Source organism: Seriola dumerili, unplaced genomic scaffold (genome assembly GCF_002260705.1).
Source record: "Seriola dumerili isolate Sdu_G_001 unplaced genomic scaffold, Sdu_1.0 BDQW01002927.1, whole genome shotgun sequence".
In the NCBI taxonomy this organism is placed as follows: Eukaryota; Metazoa; Chordata; class Actinopteri; order Carangiformes; family Carangidae; genus Seriola; species Seriola dumerili.
Window position 1 is genome coordinate 576,405 of NW_019177182.1, and position 22,482 is coordinate 598,886.

At 46.8% G+C, this 22,482-nt stretch overlaps 2 protein-coding genes across 7 annotated transcripts in view; both read right to left on the bottom strand.

Moving 5' to 3' along the window:
• The window catches only part of ncbp3 (nuclear cap binding subunit 3), a gene marked incomplete in the record, with an annotated part of 8,492 nt that extends 648 nt beyond the window's left edge, over positions 1–7,844 (bottom strand). Inside the window, 13 exon segments of the mRNA XM_022769366.1 lie at positions 1–1,084; positions 1,176–1,358; positions 1,438–1,586; positions 1,696–2,017; positions 2,371–2,480; positions 2,701–2,800; positions 3,006–3,114; positions 3,206–3,345; positions 3,420–3,548; positions 4,088–4,213; positions 4,986–5,091; positions 6,014–6,079; positions 7,643–7,844. The exon segment at positions 1–1,084 is cut by the window's left edge and continues 124 nt beyond it. Of these exon segments, the coding sequence (XP_022625087.1) occupies positions 729–1,084; positions 1,176–1,358; positions 1,438–1,586; positions 1,696–2,017; positions 2,371–2,480; positions 2,701–2,800; positions 3,006–3,114; positions 3,206–3,345; positions 3,420–3,548; positions 4,088–4,213; positions 4,986–5,091; positions 6,014–6,079; positions 7,643–7,831 (2,085 nt within the window).
• Positions 7,845–8,881: 1,037 nt separating this feature from the next.
• LOC111239482 (rap1 GTPase-activating protein 2-like) overlaps positions 8,882–22,482 on the bottom strand; it is a 33,503-nt gene continuing 19,902 nt past the window's right edge. For 3 of the 6 annotated variants that reach the window (XM_022769365.1, XM_022769359.1, XM_022769363.1), the window contains 22 exons: positions 20,871–20,955; positions 20,567–20,602; positions 20,006–20,053; positions 19,543–19,575; positions 18,551–18,811; positions 17,755–17,858; positions 17,577–17,655; positions 17,346–17,399; positions 17,184–17,267; positions 16,959–17,059; positions 16,117–16,246; positions 15,595–15,750; positions 15,245–15,316; positions 15,053–15,139; positions 14,646–14,792; positions 13,891–13,995; positions 13,669–13,760; positions 13,492–13,596; positions 13,227–13,314; positions 13,032–13,098; positions 12,862–12,932; positions 8,882–11,004 (listed from right to left, as the gene is read on the bottom strand). In XM_022769365.1, coding sequence (XP_022625086.1) covers positions 10,957–11,004; positions 12,862–12,932; positions 13,032–13,098; positions 13,227–13,314; positions 13,492–13,596; positions 13,669–13,760; positions 13,891–13,995; positions 14,646–14,792; positions 15,053–15,139; positions 15,245–15,316; positions 15,595–15,750; positions 16,117–16,246; positions 16,959–17,059; positions 17,184–17,267; positions 17,346–17,399; positions 17,577–17,655; positions 17,755–17,858; positions 18,551–18,811; positions 19,543–19,575; positions 20,006–20,053; positions 20,567–20,602; positions 20,871–20,876 — 1,974 coding nt within the window. In that variant the 5' untranslated portion in view covers positions 20,877–20,955 and the 3' untranslated portion in view covers positions 8,882–10,956. Of the gene's footprint in view, positions 11,005–11,941; positions 11,975–12,861; positions 12,933–13,031; positions 13,099–13,226; positions 13,315–13,491; positions 13,597–13,668; positions 13,761–13,890; positions 13,996–14,645; positions 14,793–15,052; positions 15,140–15,244; positions 15,317–15,594; positions 15,751–16,116; positions 16,247–16,958; positions 17,060–17,183; positions 17,268–17,345; positions 17,400–17,576; positions 17,656–17,754; positions 17,859–18,550; positions 18,812–19,542; positions 19,576–20,005; positions 20,054–20,566; positions 20,603–20,870; positions 20,956–22,482 lie in introns of all 6 variants that reach the window. The other 3 variants (XM_022769361.1, XM_022769360.1, XM_022769362.1) reach the window with 3 other exon arrangements.

Sequence of the window (22,482 nt, forward strand, 5' to 3'; positions counted from 1 at the left end):
AAAAAACCCCCCCCCCCCCCCCCCCCCACGACACAGACGCGTAAAAGGTCCCTGGCCCCGCCCACACAGGAGAATCATCTGTAGTTGTTTTTCTTTCAGTAACATTTTGTAGGTAAATCCTGATCCAGAGTCTGATCCCTCACCAGCTGCTTGATCCAGATACTGGAGGTCCTGGTTCTGTCTGTTGATCTGATATGAACTGACATGAGATCAGCTGATGGTTTAATACAGGAAGCTGCCGTCAGACCTGACAGTCAACATGGATCAGCTGATCTGAGCAGCAGCTGGATTTCTACTCTCAGCTGTGACAACAACAGAACTGATCTGTTTCCATCAGAGTCCAGTGACTGTAGGTCCAGGTCCAGGTCCAGGTCCAGGTCCAGGTCCAGGTTTGAAGTCTCTCATTGGTCCAATCAAATGGTTTTTCACACTTTCATGAGCAGTGAAATCTTCAGATTCTCAACATTAAAAGACTCTGGATCAGGACTTTCCTACTGCTGACTGACAGCATTGTTAACAGTCACTTTGAACAGGGGCCCCCCACCCAGGGGCCTCAGCCCAGGGGCCCTGCTCAGTTATCCCTACCTGGACTGCAGCGGCTCCCGTGACCACACTGGCCTCCGATCTGCTCTGACAGCTTCATGTCTCTAATGTTCGGTACTCAGAGGAAATGTGTGATGTGGAGTTCAGAGGTTTTGGTCCCCCCCCCCCCCCCCCCCGGTCCAGTTTCAGGCGTCGGACTCGTCGCTGCTGTCGCGGCTGATCTCGATCTGCAGTGACGGCAGGTTGTCCAGTCGGCTCTTCTTCATCTTGTGGGACAAATCCTGTTTCTGTTTGATCATGGCGCCCCACATCCTCTGCAGCGTCGAGTCGTCTTCCTCCTCCTCCTCCTCCTCTCCCTCCTCCCCGTTGCCTCGTCTCCTCCTGCTGCTGCCGCTGCCGGCGGCATCGCTGCTGCCGCCGGCGTCGCCCCGCCCTGATGAGGAGGAGGAGGAGAACAGGCCTGACGAACGGCCGCTCGGTCTGCGGTCGTGACGTCCGGAGCTGCTGTCGTCGCTAGAGCCGAGTCTGCTCCACAGGCCGCCTGGGGGCGGGGTTTAAACAACACAAACACAAACATTATCTGTGTGTCACATCAGGAACTCCTGAGGAAACACTGACCCCTCCCTCCATACCTGTCTTTCTGTCTTTGGATGAGTTGGAGTAGAGGCCTCTGTTGTCTTGACTGGCCACGCCCAGTCTGCGATGAACATCTCTGATTGGTTCTCTGACTGGGGGAGTCTCTCTGGGGGAGACGGGGGAGGGGGAGCGTTGTCTGTCGGGGGAGTAGCGTCTCTTCCCCAGCCTCTGCCGCACGTCTGCAGACACAGAATCAACGCTGATCAGCTGGTACAGTCGCACTGAAATATCACACCTGTCACTTTAACACCTGCGCACCTGTTTTCCCGCCGCTGGCCGCCGGGGGGGACGATCTGTGCTGAGACAGTCCCTGTCTTTTCTCCTCCAGCAGCTGCCGCACGTCCGTGACCTTGGTGGGTGACGGCGATTTGGCCCTGCTCTGTGATCCCGACCCCCCGATCCGGTTCCTGCTCAAGACACAAAGACACACCTCAACACACAGGTGGAGTCAGGTGAGGACAGGTGAGGAGAGGATAGGACAGGTGAGGACAGGTGAGGACAGATGGCGGCTCTGACCTGATGCTCTTCAGGTGAGTCTCCAGCTCATCAGCGTACATCGTCATCTTCTTGCTCTTCTTCGGTGATGGCGTGGAGATCATCTTCAGCTCCAGGTCGTAGTCCATCTCGTCCGACTCCGACCAGGGGGACGGAGAGCGCTCAGCCCGGCTGCGGAGCCCCGCCCCCAGTGAGCGCGAGCTGCCGCCTCCACCTCCGCCCCTTTCACCTCGCTCCCTGTACTCCACCACCCTGTCGTCAGAGTCCATGTCCTCATCACCCTCCTCCTCCTCCTCCTCCTCCTCCTCCTTGATTGGCTCCTCTGGCAGGTTAACCAGGTCAGCTGAGAGAGAAGAAGAAGAAGATTCAGTCTCTACACTTCTCATCATGACCTCACTTCCTGTCAACAAAACCAGGAAATCACAAATAATAAACAATATGGATCCAGTTGAAATGACAGCATCAGCTGAACAGCTGTTGTATCACTGAACGTATTTACTTTGATCCCGATAAAAAAAATATGATAAATACATTTATCTAAATCTATTTAATTTCTATTTCTAGTTTTCTATTAATCAACCAATCAATCAGCTGACTAATCACTTCCTCTGCTGCAGCAGTTTGGTCTTGAACCTGTCAGGCCGGACTCGGGCCGGACTCAGATCCTGAACCTGGTTTTCCTGTCCGAGTTCTTACCGGAGTGGCGGTGAGTGTACGGCGGCGTGTGTCCCATGCTGTCTCCGATCAGAGGCTTTTTGCTCTTGATGACGTCTCGTTGGATCCGCCGGTTGTGGTACCTCCTCTTCCTGAGCAGAGAGCAGAACACATGAGGGCCGACTCTCAGACTGACCACGCCTTTCTTCAAACAGTTCTCATTCAAGCCAAAGAAGAAGAAACGACACGTTGTCATGTCAAAGAAAAAACATCATTTAGAACCTTCATATGTCAGTGTTCCTGATATTCTGATATTGATTAATCAATAAACATCTGGCCGTGATGTGACTGAGTGAACAGCTGGAGTCTGACCAGGAGTTGCTGAGGATTCCCTTCATGCCTCCGTAGTTCGGGTTCCCGTACTTCATGTAGTATCTGCTGCGGCGAGCGGCGCCCAGCTCCTTCTTATCATCTACACACACACACACACACACACACACACACACACACACACACGTTGTGATGTCACCAGTTTCCTGAAGAGATCAGCTGACTAACAGTTCAGACATAACACCTGACCAAGCAAAGGATTTCATCACAAAACCCTGTGAACGCATCACAGCTTAGAGAGAGAGAGAGAGAGTGTGTGTGTGTGTGTGTGAGAGAGAGAGAGAGACCTTGTGTGGCGAAGCGCAGGAAGAGTTTGTTTCCTTTGAAGGGTTTGATCACCGGCCGCAGGTCGTTCCTCAGAAGAGACTCTCTCTCTGCCCGCGACAGGTCGTCCACCTGAGAGAGAGACACACACACACACACCTGTTGATGTCATCACTGATCAATAAACCTGATCAGTTTCTGTATCAGAAACGCTCTGCTCTACCTGTCCACCCTCCACCTTCCTCTTCTGCTCCACTTCTCCATCGCTGTCTTTCCCTTCGATCTCCTCGCTGCTCTTCTTCGCTGTTTCCTCCTCGTCCACCTCGCCCTCTTCCTCTTCGTCTGACCCTTGACTTCGCCGACCTGTGAGGTGTAAAACACGCGTCAGTGTCGTTCCTCTGAGACGCTGCAGAGCGCTTCTCCGTTCACACGCTGACCTTTGCTCTGTTCGCCCGGCTGGCTGCAGCCCTCCGTCTCCGTGGTAACAGCCTCCTCCGGGTCGGGCATGTGGCTGGAGTTGATGAGGGCTCGGATGGACGTGTCGTCATCCAGCCAAACCACATTACCTAGGAAACGACCAGGTGGTGTTCAGACACACAGGACTGATAACTGACTGACTGAGTATGTGTGTGTATGTAGGTGTGTGCATGTGCGCGTTTGTGTGTGCATGTGTGTGTGTGTATAAGTGTGTGTGTGTATGTGTGTGTGCGTGCGTGTGTGTGCATGCGTGTGTGTGCATGCGTGTGTGTGTATGTGTGTGTGTGTATAAGTGTGTGTGTGTGCATGCGTGTGTGTGTGTATAAGTGTGTGTATGTATGTGTGCATGCGTGTGTGTGTGTGCATGCGTGTGTGTGTATGTGTGTATGTGTGTGTGAGTGTGCGTGTGTGTATAAGTGTGTGTGTGTATGTGTGTGTGTGTGTGTGTGTATGCGTGTGTGTGTGCATGCGTGTGTGTGTATAAGTGTGTGTGTATGTGTGTATGAGTGTGCGTGTGTATAAGTGTGTGTGTGTATGCGTGTGTGTGTGTGTATAAGTGTGTGTGTGTATAAGTGTGTATAAGTGTGTGTGTGTATGTGTGTGTGTGCGTGTGTGTGCGTGCGCTCACAGGACGTGTCGTCGATCCACTCGATGTGAGCTGGAGGATACTCCTTGAAGTAGCCGAACACGTCCTGTGTGCTCATGTCATCCACGCCCGTCACGTGGATCGCCTCCATGCGCAGTCTGGGGATGGCTGAGCACCACAGAAGAAGACAACAACAGGTTCAACAAACACACAACAGAGTCGGACTGTTGTTAACACCTGTGAACTGATCCACCTGTCCACCTCACTCTCAAAACATGAACCCAACACAACATCTGGGGCCAGCTGCACAAAACACCTCAAGTTAAGACTTTCCTCTGTCTGACTTAATGTTTCCTTAAAATGTTTCCCTTAAATATATTGTTTTCTCCTTATCTCGGTCCAATACTTAAGGAACCACTTAGAGTTAAACCATCGCACAAAAGACCTTAGTGACCGAACTAAGGAAAAACTCTAAAGGTGCATGTGACTCCGTCTGACCTTCTGAGTTTAATGAGATTAATGAAGAAAATGAATTCGTCCCAAGGAGAGAGGGAGAACACAGTGGACCCTTAACGACGGGGAACTGATTTCACATCACAGATTACAGATCAAAGCTCTTTCACTGCTGTAAATTACTTATTTCTGTAACTAAGGAAACCTTATACTTAAGTAGAAAACTTAAGGTGCTTTGTTCCACTGGCCTCAGCTTTGACTGGATCTGTTAATGACCTCTTCTTCTTCTTCTTCCTCTTCAGTGGTTTAATGTCAGCACCTGGAGAATCAGCTCCAGCAGCTGTTTACCTCCATCACTCAGTCCACTCGTTCAGAGGACGAGACAGACTTTTACTTTTTCTTCTGAGGGTTTTAAATTGGATGGAAACCCAGTTAATCTCATGAGCAGGTGAGGAGCAGGTGAGGAGGGCGTAGCTCCTCCTCTTACCTTTCTTCATGGTGTCTTTATCCAGAAAAACGTTCCTCTGTCCGACGCTCTCCTCCACGTGGAAATGGAAACGTCTCGCTCGCTTCTCTTTTCTCTCGATCGCCTCCTGATTAAAAACACACACACACTGACTGATCACATGACTGATCGGAGAAGCATTAACCAATCAGAGATATAGATTAACCCTACATCACCTTCATCCTGCAGCATTAATAAAAAACAATCTGATAATTTATAATGAATAAAGACAGTAACAGGAAACAGTCTGAGAGACGTTGTGCTGCTGGTGGGCGAGGAACGTCACAGACCTCAGACCAGAGCTGTTCAACAGTGAAGATGTTCACTCTAATGTGATTTAATCTGGTTGTTTGCAGCTGGTAAAAGACTAAAGTAGAATCACCGCCACTCAGGCTAGAGTCATAGAAAATATTAAATATGAACCATTTGTGTGACATTTTGTCATAATTGAGACAACGTGTCCGGGAGAATGAGACGGACGGACGACCTGAAAACAAAATGGCTGCTCTGACAGTCACTGGCGCAGGCTAAGCTAAAATGCTAAAATGTTTCTGTAGTGTGGTCAAGGAGGATCAGAACCAACTTTTCACATCATAAAGTTTGTGAGTAAAAGACAAGGTTTTTACTTTTATCTGGGGTTTTACTTTGAAAAATAATTTGTCTCCGAATATTTCAATCACCTCATTAAAACTCTTTAAATTAAATTCTTTTAAGAGCAATAAACGAGTTGTTTCGACCTGAAGGCTTCATGTTTCATACTGGAGTCTGAATGGCTCCAGGCTAGTTGTGATGTCATAAATCCTGCAGGTAAGTCCAGGTGTTAAAATGAGATTTAAGGGGAAAGATAAAAACAGTCTCTCAGTCTCATCAGCCTCTAACTGTTTGTTCAGACTTCTTCATAGAGAAACTGTTTAAATATCCATCAGATCCACTTGCTGCTGTGCCGGACTGAGTAAATCCAGGTATGACGGACGGAGCCCTGTGGGTGTCTGTCAGTGCAGGTGTTGTACCTTTGAGTTGACATCGATCCCGGTGATGAAGGCTCCGGCTTTGTTCTCGTACCTCCGGCTCGTATCCTGCAAAACAAAATCCAGCAGCTCAGACGCTTCACATCCTCACTCCTCAGTCTCTGCTCTCTGAACGCCCCCACTCTCAAACAGAGAGGCGTCCACATGACGGTGGGTGGGCAACACAAAGACGTCATGGAGAACATTTTTGTAGGATGAAAGAATTAAATAAATAAACAAGACATATAAAAGGTCTAATAATGGGTTTAACAGCTGAAGTTGGACATAAAACCTCCACAACACCAGAGAACCTGACGCTAGCTTTCACTGATTTCTCCTACATAATAATACTCCTATTCAAGCATCTGCCATTTTAATTCTAATCTGACTGTCAGGGCAGAATAGTGAACACACATACCCTGGATCTCAGTGTGTTTCAGCACAATCCACAGATTTACAGGAAATATAGCTGCAGCATTAACCTGAAAACTCGGGATGAGAAGCTGCTCGCACTCTCACACTGAATGACTCTGGTTGACAGGTTGAGAAGATCACTAATATCAGTCTGAGTCATTAAACCTCCTGATGCTGCTGAAGATTCATTTACATCAGTACTGTTTGATGAAAACACTTAAGTAACCTGATGAAAACACTTAAGTAACCTGAAGAAAACACTGAAGTAACCTGATGAAAACACTTAAGTAACCTGAAGAAAACACTGCAGTAACCTGATGAAAACACTGCAGTAACCTGATGAAAACACTGCAGTAACCTGAAGAAAACACTGCAGTAACCTGATGAAAACACTGAAGTAACCTGATGAAAACACTGAAGTAACCTGATGAAAACACTGAAGTAACCTGAAGAAAACACTGAAGTAACCTGATGAAAACACTGCAGTAACCTGATCATGTTTCAGATTAAAACTTAAGAAACATTGTTCAGTACAGGCATTAAATGATATAATATCGTAAAACACTTACACCAGCGATGTGGCTGTTGTGTTGTCTGTCAGATGTGTTCAGCCAACAGCTGTAGATAAATTACAATACTGAAAACTAAAGTTAGAAACTAACGTTTAATTCCAGGCTTAGTGAGGGGCCTCCTCATGTTGGGGCCCCGGGCTCACTGTCTCTATTCCCCTGGTTCACTGTCTGTTAACGGGAAGATTATCATGGAAGCAACAACACAGGAATTACAGCTAAAATAATAATTTAACTAAAGTGGTTGATTATTAATAAGCCGAATTGATAAGTGACTGTGTTTGTATCAGAAACGTTGAAAGGTTTTAAATCGTGTCCAACCGACGCAGTCCCCGGTAAATAACGTTAAATTTCCAGTTTACTAACGGGGGTTTGATGGTGCACGTGAGGAGGCGACCAGCAACAAGTGAGTGAAAAAACAAACGTTCAAACTCCAGCTGCGGAACAATGGCGCCACAAACTAAAACTAGTCCGTGTCACAAGCAGCTAATGGTCAGCCGTTGCACCGTAACCGCCGCGGTGCTCACCAACTGCTCCCCGGACACGGAGCCGGGAGTCCAAGTTACCACACACCGTCACTTCCAGCGGATCCGCCGGCCAGAGCAGACGCCAGTCCCCGGGCTGACAGGGCCTAGTTCGGGGCACTTACCGGCACCAGCTCCTTCAGGGAGCGGTTAACGGAGATGTCCTCGGCCTCCAGATCCAGCTCTCCCTCCTCCACCTCCATCGGTTCGGCCTCGCGGGCATCTCTGTCCGACTCGGAGTCTGAGTCCGAGTCCGAGCGGTCCGAGCCGCTGTCTGATTTCACAGACACCCGTAAACTATGAACGGCCGCCATGGCGCTACCTGCGAACAACGCCTGCTGCTGCTACTTCCCCCTAACCCGGCAACGGTTCTCTGTCCTCCCGCCTCTTCTTCGTTGGTGGAGAAAACCGTCACACCAGAGCACTAGTGCCACCCAGTGGTGGAGGAAGTATTCAGATCCTTTAGAAGTAAAAGCACAAAAACACTTATTTACAAGTAAAAGTAAATTTCGGGAATAGTTATAATATTAGGAAAATAAAGTCGGTTCTTGAAGTTCACTTGGGAGGAGTGAACTTCAAGAACCTGAAACTATTTTTTTGGGGTCCATTTTATTCCTTTATTTGATAGAACCAGTAGAGACAGGAAGTTCAGGGAGAGAGGAGGGAGGAGGTGGTCCAGGTGTCCACAAGAGGACGCCCCGAGGAACTTGAGGTTCACCTGGAGGGAGTGAACTTCAGTTCACCTGCACGTAAGGGACAAGGAAGACTCATTTGAGGGCAGTAATGTTCTCATTATGAGCAGAGAGGAGCGACGGTGTGAGAGAGAAGAAGAAGAAGACATCCACGACAAACAGGAAGTGAAGAAGAGAAAACGTGTCCAGTCGCCTTCATAAATATACAATTATAATGAAATAAAATAACAAATATAAATAATAAATTCTATCGTTATATTATATTGCATTACATTAAGCTGTTATATTACAATATATTATGTTATATTAAATTACATTATATTATTATATTATTATTGTATTATATTATATTATATTATATTACAGAGTGTAGTGTAGAGTGGCCCAGCTGTACGGTGACATCATCATCCAGTACGCTAAGACGATGTCCAATCAGGTGATGCGCAGCCTCAGCAGGTGATCTGCAGCTGGAGGGGGACAGTATACTACCATAGAAGAAGAGACATCACTGATGTGATGTGATGACTCTGTCTTCACTTTCCATCAGTGTTGACAACACAACCTGATGCATCTTTATCATCAGCCTACAACAGAAACACACACACACACACACACACACACACACACACACACACACACACACACACACACACACAGAGAAGAGAGAACCAGTCCATTCTGCAGAAACTTTAATACGTCAGATTTTCATGTGAGAATCACAGAAACCTCAGATTTCCATCATGATGCAGAAACATTAAATATAAACACACAGACATCTTTGTATTTATGCTACTTCCTCCCTCTCATCAGCCCCTTTCAAAATAAATTATTACTCTTATTTTGCAAAAAATCTGAAGACACAGAAAAAGAGATTTACACCTGAAGTCGGAGCGAGGAGAGGAACAGTTTGTGCTTTCCGTGCAATCGAGACAGTGACAGTTCAGTCTGTACAGAGTCAGTGTTCATGTACATTTAACATCCACAGAGGAAGATTCATTTTAGTGCAAAACATACATCAGTTGTCAGTTTCTGTCGGTTTTTGCATCAAACAGCTTCTTCTTAACACAGTGTCACAGTTCATGTGATGTGAACGTAACTCAGGTCTATCTGATCTGTGATGACAGTAACTGAGCGATGAAGTGTACCGACGCCACGTGCAGCTCTCAGGGACAGAGAAGAAGAAACTACATGGACGTGATCAGCCCACAACAACACAAAGACATCATCAGTGACCTGGAGAAGCTGCAGGTCGTTCAGCTGCTCCATCAACCTGATCTGTGTTGGTAACAGGAAGTGTTTCTGAGGCCGGAGCTGTGTCATAGTTCAGGGTCTGCATCTGAAGACGGAACCCAACGAGACTCGAGCATCCCACTTCAGAGGCTCCTTGAAAACGCCAACAGGTGGATCCCTCATGGTCCAACATGTCCCAAGATTCATTTCAACAGCTAACTCTTCAAACCAAGGACCTTGAAACCTCAGGTTTTGTCACAAGTGTTGTCATGGTTGCTAGGCTCCGTAGACCAGACCGTCCCACTTCGGTTCGGTCCTCTCGATCTACGAAGGACCAGGATGTGGACCCTGAACTGGGACACAGCTCCAGTCTCTGATCCTGGTCTCAGCTCTGCTCAGAGTTCCTGATCAATATGACACCAACAGGAAATGCTCTGTGTATGATAACAACGTGTATGACTCCACCTGACCCCACCTCAACACCACACACTCATCATGAGCTGATCAACCTCCTGAGGGCCCCTACTGGCCCCCGGCGTTACCTCCCCATAACAACAACCAGTGCTCTGGAGCACACGTGATCAGGTGATTAATCAATAATCGACTGACAGAAAAAAGTTTGATAATATGAATTATTTAAAGGAACTGTTTCTGACCTGCTCAGTCTCACCATCATTTATTTTTATTTATCTTTACACATCTGTGTGTGGTGCATTGTGGGAAACCATGTCCGTCAGCAGCCTCAGGATCAGAGTGTGGTCTGAACCTGAGGGGTCATGTGACTGCAGGCTTTGTGTAAACAGCTGGAGCTCTGGTGGCTGTGTTCATGCCAACACGTGTTCATCACATGTTCATCACATGACGCCTGTCTGTTGTCAGTTTGTGTGTCTGTTCGGGGAAGAAGCTCGACTCTGTGACACAGTCAGAGTGGGACCTCCTCTCTCTAGAGGATCACTTCCTGTCGCCACAGCCTGCAGATCAATAATTTAAACTGATCAGCTCATCAGTTTTGGATCAGAACCTTCAGATTCTACAGCTGTTATCAGCAGGTACACCGTGAAGAAGGACTCAGGATCAGGATCAGGGTCAGGGTCAGGGTCAGGGTCAGGGTCAGGGTCAGGATCAGGGTCAGGGTCAGGGTCAGGGTCAGGGTCAGGGTCAGGGTCAGGGTCAGGGTCAGGGTCAGGACTATTAATGAATGTGGCTGTGATGTGGAGAGAGGAGGTCTCACTCTGATGGAGAAACACTGTACAATGGTGTTACAGAGTGACGCCTCTTTTCCCTCATGAACTATCTTTGTCAGAGAACAGACACACCAACACGGTTCATGTCGGCGTGTCCTCGACATCGTCACACAATCAACATTAATTAGTGAAGCTGATAACGAGGCTGATCACTCTGTCACAGTCTGAAGAGACGCAGCATTAAGGAGGAATGTTGAAGTGTTTTCCCTTTTTAACCTAAGTGTGTGTGTGTGTGTGTGTGTGTGTGTGTGTGTGTGTGTGTGTGTGTTCAGATTAGACTTCTCCTCCTCTGATGTTTGTCTGAACTTCTTTGTTGTTAATCTGGAAATTTAAAAGGAAACAAAACAGATTAAAAACAGAATCAAAGATCAAACAACAACAACAACAACAACAACAACAACAACAACAACAACAACAACAACAACCTTGTTCAGGTTTCAGATTGAGCATTTAAACGTCAGCTGCTGTGACACAGTTTCACCACAGGGGACAGTGTAGAGCAGTGTGTTCACCTGTGTGTTGTTAACGCAGTAACACACCTGGATTTACCTGTTCACTGCAAACAGCTCTGTGCTTTGGTCTTTGTGTTTTTATACATTAAGAGGAAATAAACAAATATTACCAGAAAAACTAGAATATGACCTTTGACCTTTGACGGCCAAAATCTGATCAGTTCCTCCTTGAGTCCAGGTGAATGTTTGTGCTGAACATGAAGAGATTCCCCTCCAGGTGTTCCTGAGTGTTCAGGTTTACATGAAGCCTGCGGCTCTTCACCCTGAGTCTTGTCTGCAGGTTTTCCTCTCAGGCTGCTGTTGTGTCTGTTTCCCTCAAGTTGATCTTACTTTGAAAAACTTGCCTTGAAAAAACTAAGTAAATATAACTATTAGTTTGAAGTTATGTCACTTCTTAATTTTAATAAAGTCGCTCCAACTTAAAATGGCAGCTAAAGTGAACTTGCTCTTTTTAAGTGTAATGAAAATCTGACCTGAACCTGTCGTCCTCTGATCTGCTTCACCTGATCTCCTCCCTCACCAGGTATCTCTGCTACAGGAAGTATCACTTCAACAGGAGGGAAACAGACCTGGCAACCTTCACCAGCCTGTGTGTCACCTGACAGACATGAGTCAGGGCAAACTGCTCTGCCTGTCTGTCCACCATGCCTTTTGTTTCTGTGCTCCATCTATGAACTGTTATTATATTTCTGATCGTGAGTCAGTGTCGTTCATGCATCTTCACAGACACACAGGACAGGACGTACCTCCACAGCTGTCTTCACAGTCTAATGTCCCTGCTGAGGACAGACACAAGAGACAGAGTCAGACACTGGTTGATCAGAGACACGTCACAGGTCTGAGAGCAGCTCAGCTGATAACACCTGTCTGTCAGGTGAGGAGAGTGTATGACGGGATCCTGTCTGATTCGTGGTCCTGTTATTGTGTGCTGTGTTCAGACATGTGGATTCATATATAAACATATAGAGATTCTCTTCCAGCAGCTTCTTTAAGATTCACAGGACTCAGATCCCACATCACCTCAGACTGTGACTCATCCCTGCAGAAGATCCTGTTCAGATTCATTCATTCAGTATAAAGTATAAATGATAGAAAAGGGAGGAAATAAAGTGGCACAAACATTCAAACTAAAATCATTTCCAGCTGTTTCTTCTTTGTAATTTAGTCTTCACACAGTTGTAAGCCACGCCCCCTCCTCATCAAAGGCCACAGTGGTTAACGTTAACGTTCCTGCCATCTCGGTTTAAACAGCTATGACGAGTCTTAAAGCTCCTCCAGTGTAAAGGTCTGTGTCCATGTGTAGTGTGATTATAGATCAGCTCTAGCTTCTATATTAATACTGTGAAAGTATCAAAGCCTCAGTCCACAGAGAAATGCACACAGCCTGTATTCAGAAACTGAGCCTTAAAACCAGCCGTCAGGACTTCTGGAACTTTGTGATGTCACAACAAAGCAGTCACCAAGCCCCGCCCACCTGGACCCACCATCCAAACCTTGCAGGATTTGGTTTCTCTGAGTGTTTTTACCTGAAATCTGCTATATTTTTATTGGATCACTCAGAAAACAGTCAGCCAATCAGAAGAGAGGCTCGGGGAAGCTTGTAAAAACAGTTACATCTGACATGAAATGAAGAGAATCTGTTACACACACACACACACACACTTACCGCAGCAGAGTGGCTCAGCTTGTCGAAGCGGAACTTGAGGTTGGATCTGGGAGAGTTTTTATTCTTGGTCTCTGAAAGTGAAAAGACATGAAGTCACAGTGAGAGAGAGAGAGAGAGAGAGAGAGAGAGACATAGACACTGGACTGAGTGTGTGATGCGTCTCACTGAACCTGTGGGGCTGCGACACACAATCAGCGGACTTGAACTTTGACCCTCGACCGCTGCAGCCTGAGTGGGCTGAAAAGAGAGAGAGAGATAGAGAGAGAGAGAGAGAGAGAGAGAGAGAGAGAGAGAGAGAGAGAGAGAGTTGTACAGACTGTACCAGGTGTTTATTGATGGTGAGTATCTGAAGCTGCGTCTCTCACCAGGTGAGTGTCGTCAGTGGCGACGCTGAAGCTGCAGCTGCTGGACGTGGATCTGGAAATCTTACTGCTGTCCTTCCTCATGTGGATCCTGCAGGTCAGAGAACATCAGCTGATCGCTGCCACACTGTTCCTCAGTGTCTCCCACCAACAATAAGAATACACCAGAGAGAACGAGAGAAAGAAAGAAAGAAAGAAAGAAAGAAAGAAAGAAAGAAAGAAAGAAAGAAAGAAAGAAAAAGAAATCAGAGAGCCCAGTCACACTCACCTGTCCCGTTGTCCCGCCTCTGGGGAGCTGGGATTGGACGGCTGCTCTGACCTCACCTCCAGTGTGGGCTGGCAGCTGTCGAAGCTCCTCTGCTCACTGAGGAGACTGAGGGAGAGAAACAGGTTAAACAGTCACATGACGTATCTCAGTCACATGACGTGTGTCTGTCTGACTTACCTCCTCTGAGTGTGTCTCTCTGTCTGACTGTCGACACTCAGCAGACGAGGGAAGAGTCCCGAACGTCTCTTCACAGGAGATCTGATGTTATACTGACAATCACACAGAACACAGCTGTTAACAAACACACACACACACACACACACACACACACACACACACACACACACACACACACACACACACACACACACACACACAGAATAAACAGACAACTCTGACCTCTGCACTGATGTGTGCCAGACCCCCCCCACTCAGGCTTGTGGGCAGACCTGCCCCACCCCGCGACATGGTCTCCATGGAGACGCTCCGTCCTCGCATTGCCCTCTGAGATGGATAAAAGAGGTGGTAGTGAAAACCAGAAGCACAATCAACAACTAACCAACTGTGGTGTCTTAGCTGATTTGTGAGTCAAGGAAAGGAAGGCGCCGGAGGAGGGAGAGCACCCCCTCCGCTCTGGTCTCCAAAAACATTCCTAGAAGCTGACCTTTGTATATCCTAACAAGATTTATGGTATCTTCTAACTGCATATAGAATGACCATGTTTGGACATAAATGTTGGCTCTGTGTTTCTATAAGTTATTAGGATTTAGCTATGTCATGAATATGTATCTAGAGGTTATTCAGCCTATAAATTGTATGGTTTTGGGGAAAAACAGGAGAAGATCCTTTTTGGCTTTGGGTCCTCTCACAGGCTGTTTTGATGCTTGTCAAATGATGCTGTGCCTCTTTGTAATAAACTTTTTTATATACAACTGAGCCGGTGTCTGCAGAGATTCCTTCATCATCATCACATCATCGCTACGGAAGAAACAACACAACAACAACAACAACAACAAACAACAAAAAACAACAGCAACAACAAACAAAAACAGCAACAAACAACAAAATCATTATCGCAGTGTAATTTAAGAGGTTAAATCATGACCCTGTGAAGGAAAGAAAGAAAGAAAGAAAGAAAGAAAGAAAACTCTGACCTTGATGGACTCCAGCAGTCCTCCGTGGGCGTGTCCATTCTCAGATCGACCCTCCTCCTCCAGGCCTGATGTCAATCCCAGCATGCTCTGGGAGCGTCTGTGCAGCTCGTCATGGAGGCTGTCCAGCAGCGCCGCCCGGGTCCGCTCCTGAACAAACACACACTTACTTTTAGAGGGATTCTGTCGCTACTGAACCTGGATCAGCTGGTGGGTTCTGACCCTGCAGCTGGACCTGGGTCTCCTGTGTGAACCACCTGATCCAGGAGCAGCAATAGGAAACAACAGATGATCTAAAACGGAGCCCTGTGGAACTCCACAGGCTGTTAATCACAGAAGATCAATGGAAACAATTCTTTATCAAATGTTGTAGAAACATCAGACAGTCTGAGTCATTCATGTGTTTTTACCTCCAGCCGGGCGAAGCGGTCGCTCTTATAACAGGCCAGCTCTGCGTTGATGAGCTTAGTGAGAAGAAACTCTCTGAACCCTGGACCCTGAAATAAACATTAAACTCAGAAATTAGATCGAGTTCGTATTATCAAATGTTCTCTGTCGTGTTTCACGTCATGTTCTACCAGACAACAACAGCTCTGTCCCACCTTCTTAAAGATGGCTGGATTTGGGAGGGGCGGGCCAAACGGAGGAACGTCTTCTCGCGCGGTGACAGACACCTGTCAATCACAAGTTAGTGAAACATGAGCATTAAAGTGATCTGGTTTGTTTTGTACCTCTGGTGTCATTGTTCTGATATCAACAGGACAATTAACTGTTAACATGTCAAGCTAACTTCTGATTTCATTTTTGTCTCAGCAGTCTGACAACGCTGTGAATCATGGGAAACTGAGTTCTTCCTCACATTGAAAACAACATTCAAAGAAAAACAGGAAATACGTTATATATTTGATAAAAGTTGGAGAAGATGGGGGAACATGTTTGTTGTCAGCTGTACCTTGTAGGTGGTGTTATTGGAGCAGGGCTCCTCCACCTGCACCAGGATGAAGGCGTGCAGGAAGTTGGAGGCGATCATGTCAGGGACGAAGGGCGTGGCCTCTTCTTGAAACACCACAGCCACGATGTCATTTCCTATGTGACGTTTCCTCTGAAGCTGAAGAAGAACTTTGTTGACTTCACTGACATCATCCTGTGTCATGTGTCGTCGTATCACATGTTACAGCGTCCCGTGTCACGTGATGTTGTGTGTTGTATGTTGTTATGTCCCAGCTTTGATTGTTGTTTCTTGTCTTCTTCACGTCACGTCACGTCACGTCACGTCACGTCACGTCACGTCATTTATGTAAGGCTATGACACTGTATCTTGATGTCGTATCATGTGTTATACGCCAGGTCATGTGAGGCCTTGCATTGAGGCTGTTCTTCATGTTGTGTCATGTGTGTTTTGCTGCGTCATGCTGTGGACTGTGATGAGTCGTGTTGTGTCGTGTTGTGTCATGTGTTGTGTGCTGCTGTCTACCTGCTGTGTGTCTCCCTCAGTGAAAGGCAGTTTGGTGGAGACATGGAACATGATCTCCTGCTGTCTGTGGACGGTGTAGACGGACTGAGAACCCGTCTGACCGTGGGACACGTCCAGACCCCCCCGAAACCTGCACGCAGGGAGGAGGGGCAGTCAGTATTATCCTGCTGTTGATCATCTTCTGTTCCCACAGAGAAACGTTCAGTCCAAACCAACGCTGACAGTCAAACTGACAGTGGAGGCCTCCTTCCTACATTTAAAACCGTTGGCTTCCCTCCTGACTTCTGTTGTTTCTGTTTGTCAGTTCAGCAGCTGAGAGAAACTGTGAGGCTAAAAACACAAACTGTCCTCAGTTAAAGTTACTCAGCTTCTGCTGCAGACGGATCAGAACCGTTAGCACAGTTAGCATCATTTATTTGTTTATGTTGTTTGTTAGCCTGTAACTGCCATTGGCTGACACAGTGTTAGCAGTTGTGCTAATGCTAACTCTCTCTCTCTCTGTACTGACAAGGTTTCCGGTGTATTTAGAGTGTTTATGAGACTGTGATTGTTTCACTGCAGGTCAAGGTGGAAACACTCAGTCATGGTGCTGATGATTATTTCATCATCATGTGTCTGTGTTATATAAAAACATCATAAGGACGTTAACGAGGTGAAACACTTGATTTACATCGGAGGGTGTTTAAGGATCTTTTTCTTTTAATAATTAATTGCAGATTTATTTATTTTATATTGATCATTAGTGTTTTCTTTGTCTGTGTTGTTTGTGGTTTAACCCTCTCTTGTGTACCTGTGTTGTTATACTTGTACATGTTGTGGGGACAGTTTTCTCATTGACTGACCCTTTGAAGTCCTGCAGCTCCACTGTGTCTCCCAGCAGCAGCAGAAACTCTGTGAACGCCGGCGTCTCCTCGTTGTTCCTGAACAGCTCCTCCTCAGACACCTGACGCACAGGTGAACTGTCAGACTCACAACACACAGGTACAACACACGTTGTATGTTCTGTTACAACCGTTACAGAGAGAAATCGACACAGAGGTGGGAGGAGTCAGAGTCCAGGTGCGTACCTGTCCAAATCTCTGGTAGATGACTCCGAACTTGAAGGTGTTGTTGATGTCGTGCTCGTCATAGCTGACGATCAGCTGAGACGCCTGGAGACAGATGGACAGACGGTTTGAGAAACGTGATCAGGTCTGAGGAGAAAACCTGCTGCTGTCAACGGAGCTCACCTTCGGGTAGAGGACGGGACTGAACCGCAGACCGGCTGCCTCGTCACACAGCAGCTACACACACACACACACACACACACACATACACACACACACGCACACACATTCAGTGGCTTCATTAAAATCATCAATCTTACATATATATGTATATATATATATATATACCTTATATTGTGTGTGTGTGTGTGTGTGTGTGTGTGTGTGTGTGTGTGTGTGTGTGTGTGTGTGTACCTTGGCGAGCTCTGGTACACTGGGGATGTCAGGCAGCTCTGTCAGTGACAGTCTGTGGTGGACGCTCTTCACTCGAGACCTGCAGGGACACAAGAGACAAACTGTCTCATCTGAGCCAGCTGAGATAGGTGTGTGTGTGTGTGTGTGTGTGTGTGTGTGTGTGTGTGTGTGTGTGTACCTGATGATAACATGGAGGTGCTCCTGCTCCTTCTCCTCCTGGTGTCTCACAGAAAGCAGCAGGTTTCCCAGGCTGCTGGCTGAACAGGAGAAGTTTAAATGCTCCTGAGAGACAGAGACAGAGACACAGACAGAGACACAGACAGAGACACAAGCAGAGACACAGACAGAGACAGAGACAGAGACAGAGACACAGACAGAGACACAGACAGAGACAGAGACACAGACAGAGACACAGACACAGACAGAGACACAGACAGAGACAGAGACAGAGACACAGACAGAGACACAGACAGAGACAGAGACAGAGACACAGACAGAGACACAGACAGAGACAGAGACACAGACAGAGACACAGACAGAGACACAGACACAGACAGAGACACAGACAGAGACACAGACAGAAACAGAGACACAGACAGAGACACAGACACAGACAGAGACACAGACAGAGACAGAGACACAGACAGAGACACAGACAGAGACACAGACAGAGACAGAGACAGAGACACAGACAGAGACACAGACAGAGACACAGACACAGACAGAGACACAGACAGAGACACAGACAGAGACACAGACAGAGACACAGACACAGACAGAGACAGAGACACAGACAGAGACAGAGACACAGACAGAGACACAGACAGAGACACAGACAGAGACAGAGACACAGACAGAGACACAGACACAGACAGAGACACAGACAGAGACACAGACAGAGTGAGATCTCTGTGAGACACTGAGGATCTTCACACTCAGTTTGTCTGGTGAAACTAAATGGACTATAAACACACCCTGCCCAAGAAGTGCTTCCTGTACGCCTGAGCAGCCTCATTGATCTCCTCCAGACGGTACCCATAATCCCCTGTGGCTGTGTCCACCTCATCGATTCCTCTCAAACCTCCCCCCTCCTCCTCCTCCTCCTCCCCCTCTCCCCTGTTCTTCAGACAGGTGGGAGGAGGCACAGCAGGAGGAGAGGCCTCGGGATCTTCGATCCAGTAACCTCCAAACTCAGGCAGGATGACCTGAGGGTATGGCCCCCCCCTCTCCAACACCTGCAACACACACACACACACACACACACACACACACACACACACACACACACACACACACACACACACACACACACACACACACACAGTCTCCTGATTCTCTCTGTGTAGAGTATTTGACCTTCCTCACTCACACTTGACTGAAGGTCAACTACAGAAATTAAATTCCTTTTTATGCAAAAATCCTTCATATTAACCATGTTGGAGCCGGTACCTGTGACAGGTGACCTTTAACCTCACCTGTCCTTTGGTGTTTTCCTGTTTGGTTTGTGGTGATGTGTTTTAACAACTTGTGACCTTGTTAGAAAAAAAGTGTATTTGCTTTAAAATGTTATGGCTTGGATTTTTTATGTCTGTAATACATAAAGTCTTATCATGTGTTTTCTTATCGCTTCGTATCGTGTTGTATCGCCGCCTTATATCATTGTATCGTGTCATTTCATAATGTATGGAATCACACAGTGTCGTATTGTTGCCGTCTTGTATCGTATCATGTCGCTTCATATTGTATCGCTATCGTCATATGGTATAACTTCATATCACTTCGTATCATGTCGTCTTGTATAAATTGTATCGTACGGCTTCATATTGTTTTGTATCTTGACGTGATGTGACGTGTTGAGTTGTGTGGTATCGACCACGCCTCCGTCTCTCACTGTCGTCCCACTGGTTTCCCTCCGTGTGTTAATGAATCAGCTGCTGCTGATGTTTGTGACGACGTTCGGACTCACCTCCTCGATCCTCGGATAAGGAATGTAGTCGTCCTGAAGGAGGAAGACAAAGACATTACACATGGGAAATACACACACACACACACGCACACATGCACATGCACACACACACACACACACACGCGCACACATGCACACGCACACACACACACACGCACACACACACAGGTGAATAAAGTGATGAGTGGTGACGTTGACCATGACACACACATGTTGTGACACACACATGTATCTGTGACCATCATAAACCATGTGACCCTGTCACAGCCTCATTCATCACATTCAGAAATAAAATGAATTTCTCTAAAATCCACGTTCATCAATCTAAAACACATCAGTTAATGAAACGAGCTGGTCACAAACAGCAGTGCACACGCTGCTCTGATCCAGCAGCAGCAGATGAATGAAATGAAGGAACAACAGTGTGAGCGGATGGACATGAGGACCAGATGGACGGACGTGCCTTCTGTCTCTGAGGGATCGTCTTCATCTCTGCAGCTTCGGGCACCTGCTGCGTCAGTGTCAGGGACAGAAGACAGTGTTAGTCTCTCAGGTCTCAGCAGGAACCGATGTTCACCTCGCCCATAGTTTCACTTTTTAAAAATGGCTCAGGAACAAAAGGAAATTGTGCATTTGATGGGAACTATTTTCAGCGGCGGATTGATCCATATTTGGTGCTGTGGTGAGTGTTCGCGGCAGCTGCACGCTGTGTGTGTAAATAAGCTACAGTGTGTGTTCATGGTGATGAAGGATCTTGCGTAGTTTCTGGATAAACATTGGTGGGGGCGGGGCCCTGGGATCTCCCCGCCCCCCCCAGACCTGCTCTGTTCATGTCCCTGACATGAACTTCTTCCAGAGCCGCAGAGCTGTTCCTCTCAAATGATCAATAACTGTCAGTACCAATCACACGTTCAGTGATCAATAACAGAAAGTCTGACTCCACCCACCACCAGATTAACCAGAGTATAAACCAGATACCAAATACAGACCACACACACACACACACACACACACACACTCTTACCTCCATCTTATCCATCATGTCGAAGAAATGAGCCGACTGCAGACAGAGACATGAGCTCATGTTAGGTTTTGTTTCTGATGTTTACTTCACTGGTCAGTTTGAGGGTTCGGACTTCAGAGGTTCGGATGAAGGTTTGAGTTTAATAAATGAACGTGGGTTTATTTCTCAGACGCTGTGACGTCCTTCGCACCAGCAGGTGGCAGCACAATCAACCTGAGTCACATCCAAACAGCTGAAACTATTGCTGCTGGTAATTAGACTTCAACCACACACATGTCCGTGTGTGTGTAAGAGAGTGTGTTACCTTCATGGTGGGAGGTGCAGTGCGGGGGGGAGAGGGGGGGCAGTCTGCCACAGGAACATTGGAGATGGTCAGGAGCTCCTGTTTGCTGAAACAAGGACAAACAATCATCAAAATTCATTCTTCACAAACCAGCTGAAACACTTTATTTATACACAGACTGACCTACTGAGGTCTGACCTCTGACCCCCGACCTCCTTCCACTGTGTTATACTTTACACTTTAAAGCTCCTCCAGTGTAAAGGTCTGTGTCCATGTGTAGTGTGATTATAGATCAGCTCTAGCTTCTATATTAATACTGTGAAAGTATCAAAGCCTCAGTCCACAGAGAAATGCACACAGCCTGTATTCAGAAACTGAGCCTTAAAACCAGCCGTCAGGACTTCTGGAACTTTGTGATGTCACAACAAAGCAGTCACCAAGCCCCGCCCACCTGGACCCACCATCCAAACCTTGCAGGATTTGGTTTCTCTGAGTGTTTTTACCTGAAATCTGCTTTATTTTTATTGATCACTCAGAAAACAGTCAGCCAATCAGAGGAGAGGCTCAGAGCCTCCTCTCTTCTGATTGGCTCACCGACCTGTTGTTACTAGAGCTCCAGAGAGAAGCCTGAGAGAGGAGATGTAAAACTACACTGAGATGGTTTTTATATCTTCTGATGGATCAACACTTCAAATAAAACACAGAAGAAGAAACAAGCTTTAATGTTTTTGTTTATTAACCCATTAATGAAGACGACACTGACTCTGAGTTGATGTGTTGAACTTGTAACAAACATGTCGTGGTGTCAGTCCAGTGTGTTTGGCCTCCACCAGCTCAAGCTGCTGAACGCTCCATGTGTTTTTGTATTACTCTGCTGTTTAGTTGAGATGTGTATGTGCTACTTGTTCTTTTTAAATGACCTCACTGCTCATAAATCAAATCACTAAAGGGAAAGTATTGATTATTTAAATGCTGATCCTGGAGCGTTGAGAGTTAAAACCAGAGTATCAGTATCAGCTTTATCACACTACACAATAAAACACACCTGCTGCCCTGTGTGTGTGTGTGTGTGTGTGTGTGTGTGTGTGTGTCCTGATTTAACTGAGCGCCACACATCATCATATTTTGTCGCAGAGGAGTGATGAGTCCGTCTCTAAAGATAGAGCTACAATCTGTCACACACACACACACACACACGCACACGCACACGCACACACACACACGCAGTAATCATCTGTGCTAACCAGCCAGAAGACCATTCATTTCCTTCGCCCTGAGGCGAGTCGACGAACACCGTTCACCACGGTTGCCATGGTTTCGCCAGGTGTCTAAAAAGATGTTGACCTGGATTAAACTTCTGGGGAATGTGTCAACAGCCAATCACGTCACTGCTCAGGTGTCATGGTTTTGACTCAGACTTAGATGTTGATGAGTCATGATTTGACCTGGACCTGAATATTGATGAGTCACTCTTAGATTTGAATAATAATAACATGAGGTTTCAAACTCAGACTTGAACATCGTTGAGTCAAACTCGGAAACTGCTGAGTCGTACTTGAACGTCGCCAACACAAAGAACCTGAAGCTGCAGTTCCTCTAACGACCACTAGAGTCTGGCTCCAACAGTGAGTCA